Source organism: Ascaphus truei, chromosome 5 (assembly GCF_040206685.1).
Source record: "Ascaphus truei isolate aAscTru1 chromosome 5, aAscTru1.hap1, whole genome shotgun sequence".
NCBI lineage: Eukaryota > Metazoa > Chordata > Amphibia > Anura > Ascaphidae > Ascaphus > Ascaphus truei.
This window is the reverse complement of record NC_134487.1, coordinates 142847324-142863898: the sequence shown is the minus strand read 5'-3', so window position 1 is coordinate 142863898 and position 16575 is coordinate 142847324. Positions and strand designations below refer to the sequence as shown.

At 39.5% G+C, this 16575-nt stretch overlaps 1 protein-coding gene across 2 annotated transcripts in view; it reads right to left on the bottom strand.

Annotated features, from left to right (window-relative positions):
- Positions 1 to 16575, bottom strand: part of CPEB4 (cytoplasmic polyadenylation element binding protein 4) — an 86850-nt gene that overhangs the window by 10576 nt on the left and 59699 nt on the right. Inside the window, exons 4-7 of one of the 2 annotated variants that reach the window (XM_075601006.1) lie at positions 14400 to 14423; positions 10149 to 10322; positions 5068 to 5157; positions 2595 to 2713 (exon numbers count right to left, since the gene is read on the bottom strand). In XM_075601006.1, the coding sequence (XP_075457121.1) occupies positions 2595 to 2713; positions 5068 to 5157; positions 10149 to 10322; positions 14400 to 14423 (407 nt within the window). The remainder of the gene's footprint in view (positions 1 to 2594; positions 2714 to 5067; positions 5158 to 10148; positions 10323 to 14399; positions 14424 to 16575) is intronic. The other variant, XM_075601007.1, reaches the window with a different exon arrangement.

Sequence of the window (16575 nt, the reverse complement as noted above, 5' to 3'; positions counted from 1 at the left end):
TGGTGCATGCATGCAAAACTCAATGTCTTCACTGACGCGTAGCAAACAGATTCAATTTAAACAGAATGCATAAAGTACATTCAATGGAATGTGCTGAAAAGACGGAGTTGCATGAATCCAAAGTCACTACTGATCATATGCATTCAGCCAGTTGCATTCAGTGGCAATTAATCATTGAGAGTTGAAGTAGTAGTGCCACCATAGCATCGCATTGATGTATTAAAAGGACCATTGGGGAATAGAGTATTATCATGGGGGCAGAGTGCAAATAATAGGAGACAGACATTCCATAAGAGAATACAGGGAATACAGGGAATACTGTAAAAGGAGAAGTTCCCGAAGGAGCAAACCTGACAGGAGAGGACATGATGCATGGTGAGTTAACTTTAATGGCCAGTAAGAGAGTACATTGTTTGTATATATACTGTAGCCAGAAAAACACATACCCTCAGTATGGGATACTTTTATAAATGTATCATCTATGCAACGACCCACAGTGAGGGTGTGTAACTTTCTGATTGAACACACCCATTCATGTACTATTCTATATATAAGCTTGTAATCGTATTTATAGTCCGAGTTTCCAGTAAGTAATTACAGTATAGCGCCTGCCAAAACAAATCCGTAATACTCTGTTTGCGTGGAGTACTCCCCTAATAAAAATCAAAGATCTTGGGAATTGAAATAAAAGAGCAGCTTACTTTGGAGTGGACCTTAGCCTTAAGTGACTAAAAACAAATAGAAACAAATTTACTGGATTCTGTGTTGTGACCAAAACAGAAGCTTAGGTCAAACTACAAGAAATGTACGGGCTTTTTTCTAGAGACAAATACAGTTACTATAACTATCTACAGATATATATTTGCTCATTGGTTCTAAAACCAAAACAGGTCTAGGTTGGAGGTATACTTCAAAAAATAATTCCAACTTTATAACCTTGTATCACCTATGAATCAGTTTTTTTTTACTAAAGAGGTTCATAAAAAAATTAAAAAAATAAAAAAGTAAGAGTAATTATCCTGTTACATGAGGGGGGAGAAAAAAAATTAAAACAAAACTTGGCTTTGGGATGCCATGCCAGCTCAAGCATAATGTTTGTTTCATGCACTAATTTTTGCATGCATTGCTTATGGGGATCAATTACTATATTAAGGCTGCACTTATAGTCCTGGCTACAGCGACAGCTGCAAAGCACGTACTAGCAGTCCGTCGCTGGGGCCCATACTGGGCGCGACCGCGCTGCGCAGAGACGTTCCGGTTGCGATAGCGGAAGTCAAACAAATTTGTGATTTTCAGCGATCACAGCGTGACGTCAGCGGCTCAGCCAATGAGGGCGAACCGCTCACAGCCACGCCTCGCCCCGTCACCCTTTGTACAGACTCCTGCACTATAGCGACGGCTGACATCACGCAGTTGCCTCGCCGTCGCCAGTACCATAAGTGTAGCCTTAAGCGGCAGACCAAGCAATATCCTACGTGTTTTTTTAATAAATCAGTTCTGTACTATAAAAAAAAAATTAAAAGGCTACAAGTATGTTCTCAAACAATGCTGAATGACGTTTTGAATGTATTATAATGTAACAAGCAATTTTGGTTTCTATAGTAACCATTTACAAAGCCATTTACAAAGTCACAGCCCTTTTTGAGCCCTGCCCTCTCTAGCAGTGCACCAATTGTATCTAGTGACTGCCTAGTCACATGATCTTCCACACAGAACTCTGCATCTCTGGTCCTCTTCTGCAGCACTGACAGCCATTTAGTGAACCCCTGAGCCAAATCTTTGCCGATCGATCACAGAACGTATCCATCACTTAACTAATCGCTCATCATTGTGTCTATTGTATTGATGCACATATTTAAGGAACACAAAAAAAAAAAAAAACAGGCAGCTTCGATTGCTCTTTTAAATATTTTAGAGATGTCAGCAGTAATAATCTGTCTTCACAAATCGCATTAAAAAAATGAGTGAACCCTCCCTACAAGGTTGCTCAGTACAGTACTTCTGAGAATCTTATCACATTCACTGCATCTGCTGGGTGTTGGAAGCAGGCTTCAAATTAAAATGAAGAGGAAGCTCGAGAAGCGTTCTCTTGGTTGTCAAGTGAAGTACAGGCAGGGCATTTCCATCCAGCTAAGGCTGCGTTTATAGTGCCGGCGACGCGACCAATGACGTCACCCGTCCAGTTTTAAGCGACGTTGCTGGCGACAAAGCCAGTGACGTCACCAAGGAGGGCAGCAGCGCGCTGTGATTGGTTTAGAGACAGTCATATGTGGTGGCTGTCTCTAAAACAATCAAATTTAACCGGCTTCAAAATTTTTGGTCGCAACGTCGCGCTTACTATAAGCGCATGTGATGGATTCAATTGATTTGTTTGAGCAACGTCGCGTCACCAGGCACTATAAGCGCAGCCTAAAGCTTGCACGTTTATAAATAAATATTCATGGTGCTACAATAAGATGCATCTTTTAGCTTTTCCAGGTACTGTAGGTGGAACTAGTACATACACAAACAACTTGAACATACCACATAGACCAATTAATAAATGATTCTGCAGGTGAGTACGGAAACTTCATACAATGAAGGGATATACTCACGGGCTTGTCTTTGATGGTAGGGCTTGAGACACACAGGTACAGCTTGCCATCCTCTTCAATGCATGCATCAATCAGAGCCTGCACCGAGCTTTCATCTTGGAACAGCAAGAAAGCATAACCTGCATCAAAGGAGATGACAAAATTAGGCTCCAAAGTGGCATCCCAAACACATGCTTGGGAGTTTGCGGGGAGGGTTAAAGATAAATGCACTTCATCCCTGCAGTGCAAGACTGTAAATAATTTTATGCTTAGGCTAGAAAGGACATCTAATGTCTGCCTCTCGGGTGACACACAGTACTATAAAATGGAATGGTTTAGAGACCTCTCCACTTTGAAGCGGTCAGAAAACTAAGGATTTTTGAATATAAGTGGGTTTCTTCTTCCCAGAGTGTAAATGAAGGATCATTTCACTTGTCTGTGAGTAAGAGGGTCTTACATACTGTACTTCACTAAATGGTAGTAGTCTTCGAATTATGGTGGCTTTGTAACTGTGATTAATCTAACAATATGCCATTTCCTCCCCATAAAAGTGTTTAGCAAGTTATATGAAAGTTTCTATATTATATTAAGTACCAAAAATACCCCAAAATCGACTTGGTACTAAGAATTTTTCAAAAATTTTTTTTTAAGGATTGCAACTCTGACACTCTAAAAATCCCCTCCGTGTTTAATTTATTGTCGCTCTCACCAAAGTGGAGAAATGACTAGAATGTAAAGCTTCAACTGCTTGCCTGCCATGTTGTTCTATCCCTGGCTCTAAAGCCCAGGGCACAGAGGGACCTTCTGTCCCGTGGAAAAGTCAGATAATTTTTTGTAGAGGGGGATTGCACCATGTACACATCTAAATCAATGATTTTGCCTTGTTTGAAAAACAGATTTGTTTTACTATCTTTAGAAACTGCTCCTCTTACTCTTGAAACCGGTTTACAGCATCTGTATGACCCTTTTAACATTTAAAGCAGCAATCCCTCAGAAGCCTATGAGTTTAACTCCTATGTTGGTATCTCGTCATCTGAGCATCTCCAGTTTATTTTTTATTTAGTGTTAAAAATAATGTTTTTATTAATCTCTACCCTCTGATGTTACTTTTGTAACCTTTAGATTGTATTGGGCTCTGGGGAGAGCTGCATTTTAACCTCCCAGACCTTTAATATTTCAAACGCTTCTGTGTCATGAATGAAGTGTTAGATTTAAAAAATTAAAAGTGTATTGGAAAGGAGCAAGAAGTAATCGCTTACAAATCAAAAGTTAAAAAATAAATAAAAATACAGCAAATAGCGCGAATTGCTGCTTTAACATACTGATCCCAAAATACAGGCCCAACAATAGATGAAAAAGGGAGATAGGGTTTTCCATACACCTAGAAAAGTACAAGCTTAGCCCTAAATGTATTTAGAGTGGATTGCTGCCAAATCACGCTGTATAATGCAAAAGCATTCAGAATCTGTTGTCGAGAATAGCAACTGATAACCTACACTAATATAGTACAACCTACACTAATATAGTACAACCTACACTAATATAGTACAACCTACACTAATATAGTACAACCTACACTAATATAGTACAAATTAATACAGAATCAGTTGATGTCTAAAAAGTATGAACAAAAAAGCTTAGGGCTGGGACCCGCTGGGCCCGGCGGCGCGGGCGGCCGCACGAGCGTCCACACCAGCAGGGTAATCCTCCGGAGCCGGTCCCAGTCCCCCCTCACGGCACAGCTCACTACACGCTGTGACGCGTCAGCCGCTAGGGGATTCAAGAGAATTGTAATCCCAAGCGGCGATGCGTCACGTGGTGTGGCTGTGAGCCAATGAGGAGGGGAGGCTTCGGGAGGAGGGGAGGCTTCGGGAGGAGGGGAGGCTTCGGGAGAAGGGGAGGCTTCAGGGAGCGGGGAGGAGAGTGTGGGGGGAAAGCAGCGTGAGTGCCTGTCTGTGTGTGTGTCTGTGTGTGCCTGAGTGCCTGTCTGTGTGTGTGTCTGTGTGTGCCTGTCTGTGTGTATGTGTGTGCGTGAGTGCCTGTCTGTGTGTGTGAGCGGCTACATGGTTGAGGGGCTGAACGGCTGAGGGGCGGTCCCGCCCCCTCACGTCATGGCCGCGCCCCCCACATCATGGCCGCGCCCCCCCCCACCCGTTTTGACCACGCTCCCCTCGCTCGCAAAAATGTTCCCGTAAAAAGCCCCAAGTGCCTCTCCACGCGCCGCCTGTCTGCAGGCAGCGGGGCCTTAGCCTTACTTGTGTCACCCAAAGATCTTGTACTATTGTTGATCTCTCCAATATCACAATACATGAAATTATAAGTTAGGAGATAAACACTTGCTGGGGAGAGGTACCATTCAAAGATTGCTGCACTGCCTTGGCTAATGAATGAGTCGAGAAACATCCTGTCCCATTTTACAGCTTGATCTTTTATTGAAACCTCTAAATAACACATTGGGCTTTTAGATTGCACACATTTTGATTTGTGATTGTACCTTTAGGAGGAAAATAGGACTTGCTTTCTGCCTTATGTGGCCAATCTACAATCAGAGGACCAAAGCGACGAAAACTAGCTGTGATCTCATCTAGAAAAACAACAAAAAAACAATGCGTTAGCAGAATATAAACAAGAACAGTTTAACAAAGTTCATAGCAGCAATGTATTTCTGATTAGATTGCAATACTCACAGAAGCTAGTGAAAGAATGTACAATTCACAATGTGCTTAATTATCTGACATTGGCCACTAGTACTAGAAAGACCATCATTTGGCCTAAACACACAAAAAAAAAAGCAAAGTTTCCGCATACACAGCCTCGAGATAAACACAATGAAGACTGTTGGCTAAAAGTGCATATAGTCTATGTTGCTTCGTTGGAAGTGAATCACATGCTTAGATACATAATGTGTAGGCCATTGTTTTGATAACTCCAGACAGAAAATGAGCAAGGAGACTGGTATTCTGATCATTAGTGTCATACCTTTGCTCCCTCCGCCCCCCTAAAAATAAATATATTAAATAAATGTCAAAACATTAATGAATTCATTGACACATTCACTGCAGTTTTGCTGAATTCACATATTGGGTACAGTATGCTACACAAATGTTTTCGATAATGAACACAGAAACAAATGTTCTTATACATGTGAAATGGTGGAATGATAGAAATGTCAAATTAGGATCTTAGAAAAGCATTACACTTATTCCATTGGGGGGCGGGGGGGAGGAGAGGAGAAAGGCACACCACCTTTGTTCTCTTTCCTAACTACGTTGTGAATTATTTACATATAAATTACCAGGTAGTGCCCGTTTGACCCATTCAACCACGAGATAGAAGAAAAATAATTAAACACACACACAATAGAGCGGTTCCCAAATCGTCCTCTGTTTGATTAAGTGACCATCCCCACAGACATTGTAGGCAAGGATTTTCCTTGTAGCCAAAATATGTGCATGATTTGCATTTTATTATCTGGGGTGAGGGAGCAATGATAAGTCAGAGGTCTAATAGAGGAGTTTCCTGCCAGCTTCCCACTGCTATTATATATGAAGAAAAAACAAAACAAAACCTTGTAGCTGCCACTTGAACAACGTTTCACACCACACCCTGATCCTATGCTCCACATGCCCGGATTTGACCAAGTGCTCAGAGCTTAACCTTAGGTGATGAAATAGTTGCAGGGTGCAGTGTGTGCAACAGCTAAAACCAACCAGTGGGAAACAACAAGAAAAAAAGGCTTCCTATCAGTAATCTACTAAAGCCAAGAATCTCAAATAATACTCATAAATTCTGCAATTCCAGTTACTCGGATTACCCCTCTCACTGTCCAGCTATGTCGAGTTACAGATGCACTTTAATCAGACTCCAAAAGACTGTTCATGGTCCCAAGGCTCAACAAAGTATCCGTCCGTTCCTCCTTCTCTAACCGTGCACCCCAAAACTGGAACAACCTACCAGAGACTCACATCCACCACCAGTTTAAGTTCTTTCAAATCTAAGGCTGTCTCACATTTTAATCTGGTCTGTAACTGTTTCATACGCCTATAATATATATTTTCTCTAACTGTGCACGCAATGTCTTGTATATAATGTATACCCTGTTCATTAATGTAACTGTATTTGTAACCATGTCATATTTGTCTTATATCTGTGCCCAGGACATACTTGAAAACGAGAGGTAGCTCAATGTATTACTTCCTGGTAAAATATTTTATAAATAAATAAAACTTATTTGGTCTATTTTTTACATAATAAATTGACATTTTTCAGCTTGATCCCATACATGCCGAGTAATTTCAGTCTACTGCCATTTGAGTATATGTTGCAATAGAGACTGCACCTTTATATAATACATGTGCTTGTACTGGAGTCTATATAACAATTTAATTCATCATTATCCTCATAAAAAAAACATAATTATGCAACAGGTGCATTAGTGATACCTTCCCATACATATTTAATTGTGTCTACAATTTTCCAGACTAATTTAATCCACTTAGTGCTGGAGAAACCACCCTCTTTAGCAACAACACTTTTAAAGAAGCAGATCTACTTAAAAAGTATTTTACAGAAACTGTTTTAGTGCTACACCCAATCACAATACTTGAACCCACTATAGAGCCCACTAGTATGACCTCCTTCACTGGCAAAGGGAGTTAATTATAGAAGATATGCCTAAATACCCCGACAATGCTGCATTGTTACTGCAAACCTGCAAGTAGTGTCTTTGCAAGGAGATTAATATGAACATAACAGCATCCAGCATGGGAAATTAGAAAACTAATTTACCTACAGCTAACGGTTTTATCCCTGAAGGCACATGCCGAGGGTCTGTTTTCAATACTGTAACATCCGATTGGAGAGCCTATCCCTACTGGGAATATAAATGTAGCATTTACACAGGGATGCTCCTAAAAAAGTATCCATTCCTCATTCTACCAAGTACAATAAATCGGTTCAAAAACTCCACTACTCTTCACTGCTGAAATATCTTGACTAACATTTAAAGTGCAGCCTAAAATTTCTATGGCAATCTCTATTTTTCTATGGAGATTTTATTATGATTCAATTGGGTGCTTTGCTTTCAAGATTTGGTACAAAATGCAAATGTATATTTTTAAACTGGATAAACAAAGTCACAAAAGTGACATTAAGATTGATTACATTCGTTGAATGTGTGTGGTTAAACAACAAGGAAAGGCTGCTTTAAACAAGCCCCGTTGTCTTGTGGTTTCCTTGCCAGCATGTCAAGTTTTCTTCCCCAAGAGATATGTGAATTCCATTAAAGCAAACAAATTGGATTTTGAAATCTGTGGATACGTTAACGAAGCCAGTTCGTCCAACCTGCTAATCAAGTACTACAAACGTAGTCTTTGCTAAGTGACACAAAAGCTGTTCTAAGGGTTGCCTTTCTAAGCTGGCGGTAGGGGTAATGTTAGCAATGCTTCACTATGGAGAAAATGAGGCAGCAAAGAATCAGCCCTTTGTGAAATCAACCTAACAACGAGAGTGCTTTAGTGCTGCCCCTTCACAACAGACAGCTATCTATACAAAACGACATACCGATGATTAAAGGTGAAGTCTCACTTAGCTGTATGTACACTAAATTCTTTCATGTGAAACATGCTCTTCCGTTTCAGACTGTTTCATAATTTGGCATATTTGTGATTGAGGCCTGAAAGCCAAACTAAGAAAAGCACAACAAATAATCACACCACTTCTTTTTAGGCAGGGGGATCATGAATAATTGAGGAAAGAATGCAACAGTAACACCAGAGCCTTAAAAATTACGTCCGACTTAAAATCAATTAAAATTAGTTGTCACCACAAAAAAAAAAAAATTATCGTATTGGTAGGTAGTCAAAATAGATAAATACTGGGTGGTATTATATTAAAGCAGCAGTACTGCCGTTGCCCTTTTTTTCTTATTGGTATATGGAAAGCATATGACAATATATAGTTCTACATTCTTAACTAAGCTGGCAATAGTTTGGTGCTCTTGTTATAAATCTGCAAAGGTCCTGATTGTGTGCCTAACAAAATGGCCACCTATCTTTGTGCTGTAGTCTGAAATACGGCAGCTGATATGTAACATTATATTACTAAGTATAACACATTATTGTTACAGCTTTCGGAGTAATAGACAGTCTGCTGCTTGGAACACAGCAACAGATCTGTTTGTGATAATTTGTTGCCAATGGACAGAGCTCAAAAAAGGTGTCAGAGCTTATTGCAAAAGAGAAAGTGGATGAGACTTTCTAAATGGTTGCTGTAGCAATCAAAGAATGATAAAAACATAAATAATTACAAATGGCATTAGGAGTTAAAAAAAAAAAATATGCAGACAGTATTAACTAATACAGCAGGGCCCCGCTTCTCGGCGCTTCGCCGATACGACGGCACCGAGAAGGGGGCCGCCATCTTTGATTTTCAGCCGCACATGTGCAGAACGGGCGGTTGCGCCCGGCGCGCATGCGCAGACCGGTGTCTGCGCGCGCAGACCGTAGGCCGCACATGCGCAGACCGGTGTCTGCGCGCGCAGACCGTAGGCCGCGCATGCGCAGAATGGCGAAAACGCTGTTTTGTGCATGCACAGAACTGAAAATCACTGGATCTGCTTTCCGGCGATTTTCACTTTACGGCGGGCCCCTGGAACGGAACCCGCCGTATACCCGGTGCCCTGCTGTACAACAAAACACCGCTGTACAACAAAACAGATATTTAAAAAATAGGCTCACACACATTTTGCTGCTTTAAAGGATCTGGATAAAATAAGAAAGACAACGTAAGTTTGTACAAAAAAATACAAAATCCGTGTACAGCATGTTTAACACAGCAACTGTGGTTAACATCTTGGATATTTGCATGGCCTGCAACATAGGCTTATGCAGTCTACTGAAAACTACACAAGAAGCCAAGGTTAAAATATCCTTCGGTGAAGGCATCTGAAGTAGTAGAAGCCATTTCCCATGCCATTATGTTAATAGTAGCCAAGATGTCAATAACGTGGTACACGAGAACCAATGAATTAGCTAACCTTCAGAACAGCTTAGAAACGAAGGGAGACCTCAGGGATGTAGTGTTACTTTTGTTAGTCCCTTGTATACATTCTGCAATTTGTAGTGCTTACTGAACATATAGCTATGTCAGATGTGATTGGATGGATGGATTGTAATGAAGCTAGAGAAACCAGAAATAACCAGAAAGTGAAAACGTCTAAAACAAGTTTATGGGCTGAAAAGCTTGATTAGACCAATCAACCTTATTTTAGACAACTACAGGACCATAAAATTCTTAATCTTTGTACAAAGATTGGTTATAAGTGATATTATGGGGTTTGTTCTGTATTTATATAATTTATGGTCCGTAAAGCCTTTATTACAAAGCAGTGTGATGCTCTGCAGATTTTAAATGTGTTCTATTTAAGAAAAACAAGCACTGTAGCTGGCTCCGTGTATAGGATATTGTGCATCATTCTTAGAGGGGGGTTTAAAAAAAAAAAAAAAACAGGCTGCCATCTCAATGAACTCAAAATTCCCTGTATTTGCACTGTAAACAAATTATTAAGCACCATACCTTCATCAATATCTGGGGGTAAACCGCCCACAAACACTTTGCGGGAATAGCGTTCCACTCGTTCTCCGTTCTGATGTGGGAAGCAGTGGGGTGACCCCAAGCCACTGTGCAAGGTCTGATCACTTCGACCATCATCTAGAAAACCATCTTCCATTGGAAAAAGTGAGGACTGACCTACAGAAAGACACAAAGACATAGGTTACTAAAACATTATCAATAAAACGGTGCTGCAGGGAATAGTAATGCAAGTGTATCTAGGTTGCAGCGTTAATCAGGCTCTTTAACACACTTCATCAGCAGACACTGATAAATTATCTTTCTCTCAATTAATTATTGATCGTTGCACAGTAACCAGTATGCTGCAGCTTTGAAACATTTTGAACTACTCAGAGGTTTGTTTCTGTATTATTTTTTGAACGGTTTCATTTGCTTGCTGTCTTTATACACGTCTGTGGGATTTCTGCAGCTCTGATGACTTGCATAATATTAACAGTCTCGAGCAAAGACTTATGCAAACATGTCTGGGCTGATGGTATCTTAAGGCAAATATTTACAAACTATAGGAATGATTTCAGTCTCTATATTTACAAAAAAAATGGATACATAGCACAAACTATGGATTACTATTTAACCCATTATAGTCCACGCTTTCTTTGCACTACAGGAGGTTGGCTCCAATCATGTAATATACCATCAGGGTTCTTCCAGCCACAGTGCTTATTTGATTATTTTTCTACAGCACTCCCCTAAAACTACAGGAGAGTGATATTGACTTAAACTGCACGGATGGTTTACGTTTATAAAATTGGAACTGAAATCGCCTCATTTTATACGCCATTCTTATTTATTTTCCCCCTGATTTTATCACTCCCAATCCCTGCTCCTTTTACTTGTACGTCTTAGGGGGAAAAAAAAAAAAAAAAAACGAAACCTGTAATTGCTGATAACTTCAGCAACCCACTGAAGCTAAAGTCACACAAAGCCAGCCTGTAGCTAATCCCACATTTAAAATAGCGCAATAAGTAAAAACCGACAGCGGCCAGCAACAGAAGGTAGATATGGGGGGAGGGAGGAGGGGGGGGAAGAGGAATCAAGTCTACGTCTCTCCCCTTTGCCTCCAGTCACACGGCTCCAGGAATAGCAGTACTCTTACATTTTAGAATCTGTTTCCTCCTCCCAGATGCATCCAAATTTATAATCTGTAAACAGCCTGTGACAGTCAATACCAATGTACTGCATCAGGTGGTGAGTATGTCTCAATATTGACACGTCTAACCCTATATCCCTTACATGTTTTTACGCTTTGTGAACTCAAGAGAAGTTTGTGCCCACGCTGAAATTGGGTTATGTATTTAATCAAACCATGTGCAATTCAACAAAGTATTTAATAAAAATGAATGAATAAACAAGAGACACAAATTAGCAAGAAAAAAGTCTACTTTCAGGGAAGGGTCTGCTTACTCTTTATACAGTATGCCGGTTAAGCCAGCAACTCATTGCAAAGCACTGCTTAACTGGCAGTAGAAGACTCAAGGGTGAATGAGGCATTTGGTTCTTCTCCGGTATCATTCTAGACATTTCAATGTTTGTGTTTCTGTGACTATGTGAAGGAAACTGTGGGTCATGGATGCCCAATCTCAACCAAGTCTAAATCTCAATAGATCGTGCTCTGAAAGAATCAAAACAAGAGTTCTGCGTATTCTGTCATTTGCGAAACATTTTTTCCTAGCACACTTCTGATAAGATAAAGTTATCAGCTGTAGGTTAACATATCTCCCTTCATTCTCTAACTTGGATATGCACTAAATGACTACTACCACAGGATATTATGAAGGCATACACACACATTACTCAATGATCACAACCGGTTTAGCACTTATTTTCATTTTTAATCTGTAACATTCTCTTAATATTAATCACAGAAACAAGTTCAAATGCAACGTGTTACAGCCAACTAATGTGGCCATCTCTAGAACGCAGCTGTTTTGTGTTTAGGGAGGAGTGGCAGAATGCTATACTTTGAAGAGCATATGCCAGTATGACTCTCAGTGTCAGTGACCTGTGTGACTGGTCATTTGATCTCACTCTTAATCAAGTGATAAAAACCTCAAGACTGCCCTGCAAGGCAGGGACATGGGTCTAAACATTCTATTTACAAACCAGTGTAAATATCAGCGCTATAGAAAAATATGTTATTACAGTGCCCTGCAAATCTTACAACTAAACTGCTTTCTGAATATCAGAATCTACCAATGGGTGCACATATCATGATTGTATTTACTAGATGGCAGAATTTACTTGGCATAAACAGAAGCTTTGTATTACAATAATTGGGTAAAACAGCATCCCAGAGGGCATTTTCTTTTTTTTTTTATTGTGATAACAGTAGATGACAGAGAAGGTGAAAGAGCGAGAGAGCAAAATCTTGTCAATAGGGAAATATACACGTTTTCTAAACTTTTGTTCTAAAAATAAAAAATAAATAAAGTATTTTGAAGGTATCAGTTTGTAATAAGTTATGGGTCTTTTTCAATAAATTATACTTTAATATATGTAATATGTCCTTCCGATCACTGATCATCTTTATATTGGCAGATCTGACTCCTTTCAGGCTTCCGTGTCTTAAACTTCATGTCACTAAGTTGGTAACTCAATAAAGTCCAAAGCGGCTGCATGAGCTGTTATCCAACGAATACTCCCAATCATGTCAATGTGAGTCTTCACCCAATAACGATCACTTCACAATGTACTGAATGGCTCCTCAACTGTCCCGAAACCAATTATTCATACCAGTCATACGCAGTAGTATTGTCATAATAAAACATTTCAATTTTTTTTAATTAAGCAATATTATCATCATATTGGTATATTGCCAAACGCGACACTAATCCATGTAATATCACTAAGCATTTGCCATCATAACCTTATTGTGCTCAGTTTTTACATATCAGGCTCCCAGTTTTATAATAGAGCTACCAAACCCAGACAAAGACTAGTCCTAAAGGATAATACAGCGGTCCTTACAGGATTTGCCCAGCTTCTACTATACTAACCTTGATGTAACTGGTAAACAATCCAGAACATTTTCTTTTCAAATTAAAAGCATTTGAGATGATGTACTTCTTGCATGTTTATGGCAATCATTTTGAGAACTACAGTTAAAGGGATATGCTTGAAGAATGTGTTAGAATAGATGTTGGGGTTTTGTCATCTCAAACATTTTGATTATATGCCTAATTTCAGATTTTTTTGTTGATCAGGAGCTTAATAGGGAACTATAGTTAAATAAAGGAAGAATTCAGCAACATAAAAATATGTAGTGATCATGGCCGAGTTATACAGTGCCGATTACAAAATATGCATTCATTTAATATTCAAGAGACCACAACATTGCAAAAATATGTATTTGCTTTGAGTAAAATTAGTGGGGTTCATCATCAAGAGGTTTACCATGTGACCAGAACAAAACTATTATTCCCACCTTTTAAATATACGTTTGCATACTGTATCATCAATATTTTTTTAACCTACAGTATGATTCCTTGCAATGCAGACAATACGACACAAAATTCACACATTTGATTAAAATTGAAGAACATTCCTATTCTCAAAAGGCCAATATTTAACATAGATATAGAACCTGTGTTTAGAACAATAAAGATGCAACCCCACATAAAACCAATTAATCTAATGGCAGCGATAGGTCCAACATGTTAAAACTAGCTGGTCAATGCATTAGGCAGAGTTTTAGAAACATCTGAGAGTGGGAATGTTTTACTGCCCGTTCCTCTGCCTTATGTCTCTTTCTATCGTGTCAGTCATTTTTCATAACTGGCCCTAAGATATGGATTGGGCTCCATAAATCAAACTACATTTTTACTTGGAGCAAACAAGACTGACAATCACTCCCCATGTAGAGATTGCTAGTAATAGAAAACAGACTTTCAAAAGTCATTTAAAATGGTGTAAAACTGTAAATGGACTTATTTTAATCTACTAAACCTATCACTGCTACTAATTCATTCTGGCACTATGAGACCGCACCTTTAACAAAGATTGGACATTTCTAAAATTGTATTTTGCCAAACTTCTTTTGGGTCTTTAATTTTTTTTTTTTTGCTGCAATGTGTCCCAGGTATGAGGAAACAAAGAAACAAACATAACACAAGTGACCCTTTTGCCAAATGACCGATCTGTTGCTTTCCACTGACATTTCAAACACTGTTAGAAGGAAAAAAACAGGAATATTACCTCGCCTTCGCCCATATGTCCTTGCTGCGTGTCAGAGAAAGAAAAGAGCCTTTTAGACATTTTTTACCACGGTCAGAAAATCTAATTACATCCTCCTTGCAGCATCTCATTATCCGGCTTCCTTGAAATGGCTGCATGACGACGTCTCGTTCTTATTCCCCAAACTACCCTTTCACATTTTATGCTGCGTGCTGTACAGTTTTACACATAATTAGTACATTTAGGCAAGCGACTGGAAGGGTAGCGTCTATTGGTGCCAGCCCTAATTATACCATACTACTCTTATGGGATTAGACACACGGCATACATATACACTGACACACACATGCAATTGTATCCCTGGTCCAAGGTTATGAATACAGTAAAACAGAAAATGTCAGAATAGGAAGTTTTAAAAAGAAGTGTGGTGCAGCCATACTAAGAGTGCATAGTTTTCACTCACTCAAAAAAAAATAATGTTTCGGACAAACAAGAAAGATAAAAGAGCACTTTGAGAAACAATCCTGGTATACAGAGGAACATTTGTGATCCTCTTTGGTGTATAAGTTATATGTGAGCAGAGCTTTCTAAATCAATGCAGTGACCCGCTGTCACAAATACAACTGACACGATTATCAGACAGCGCTTTTAGTGCAGTACTGTTCATGGCATTAGGGTACAGACTGCCTTAGACATAACATTCTGATTCCAGTCATGTGATTTGTAGTGCAGGAATCACATGGACACCCCCCTCCTCCCCCCACAACATTCATAACAGAAGAGGAAGTTCTTCGCTTGATTTCTCTGATGGACTCAGCTGTCATCACGTTTAGACAACCATACAGGCCAACATTTAATGGGCTATTTCAGGGAGATTGGTGGTGAAAATGTCAGAAGTGTAAAATGTTCATTGGGATCAGGAAATTCAGGGAACACAGCAGAAAAATAATAACTAAAAAAAAAAAATCCGGGTATCTCCCTCAAAAAGGTTGAAATGGTCAGTATAGACACAGGCAAAAATGTGTGCAATCGATCGCATAAAGGCACTGAAAAGGAGAAATATGCTGTACCCTTTAACCAGTGCAAAGTAAATAGTATGTAAAATTGGTTTTACTTCCTTTCTCAATTCAAAGCAGAATTCTATTTTTGCAGAAATACAAAATGTTAAACATTTTCTCTGCAGAAACAGTCATTGTGATTTTCTTAAAATGTTTTATAATTGTGTCCTGACCACTGCAAATTTGGAATAACTGCTGAATTATGGAGACATACCAAAAGTTAAGTATTGTATATTTTGTGATATCATCCCCTGCTGTCTATTTAAGTTCTATTTAGGTAAAACCATATTTCAAATTGTCTGTCTTCAAATCATCTCTTGAAGTGTCTTAATTCAATTAAGCTTTCACACTTGGGCAAGACAACACCCATCTTAGAAAACCCATCTGTTTTAACGTCCCTCACATGTGCTAATTAAGTTGCTTGGGCCAGTCAGGTGACTTTTTAAAAGTATATAAGCAAACACACAGCAGCCTTTGCGGTCTGCAGCCATGCTTTTAAGTAGACATGTTTAAACTAGAATGTTAGCGATGAAGTTTAAAAGGAAGTGGAAAAGTGGACAACACCTACTGGTTCTGATTCCTGCATTTGATCTATGCTGGAAAGGAGGATATCATCTATCCTCGACTGCACATCTCAGCACTTAACTATTACTGTGATGCCGCCTTTACTTTTATATTTGCTGTAACCTTACTTACTTTCAAATTCTATACTTCCTTCCACCAGCCTCATCATGTCTCTAACTTTAGTCATATATCTCCATCTCTCCTTTCTTCCCCACTTCTCAGTTCACGAACTCCTTTCTTAGCTGCACCCTCTGACACCCCACAGCTATACCCCTTGCACTAAAACACACCCCTACAAATCTTTCTCACACATTGTCTTTCTATCCATGCTTCTCCTCCTTGCTTCTTGGGATATCTCTCCCAATCCTGGTCCCTGCCTTATTTCTACATGCTCTCATCCTCGCCTCCCACATGCAACTTCTACTTCTTCTGGTGTCAACCCCTCCAACCTCATACCCATCCCCTGCCACGCTCCCCCTCTCCCATTCTCCTGTGCCCTTTGGAATGCTCGCTCCCTTTCTAATAAGTTCCCCTCGGTGCATGACTCTCTCATTCTCTGCTCCTATTTGCTATAA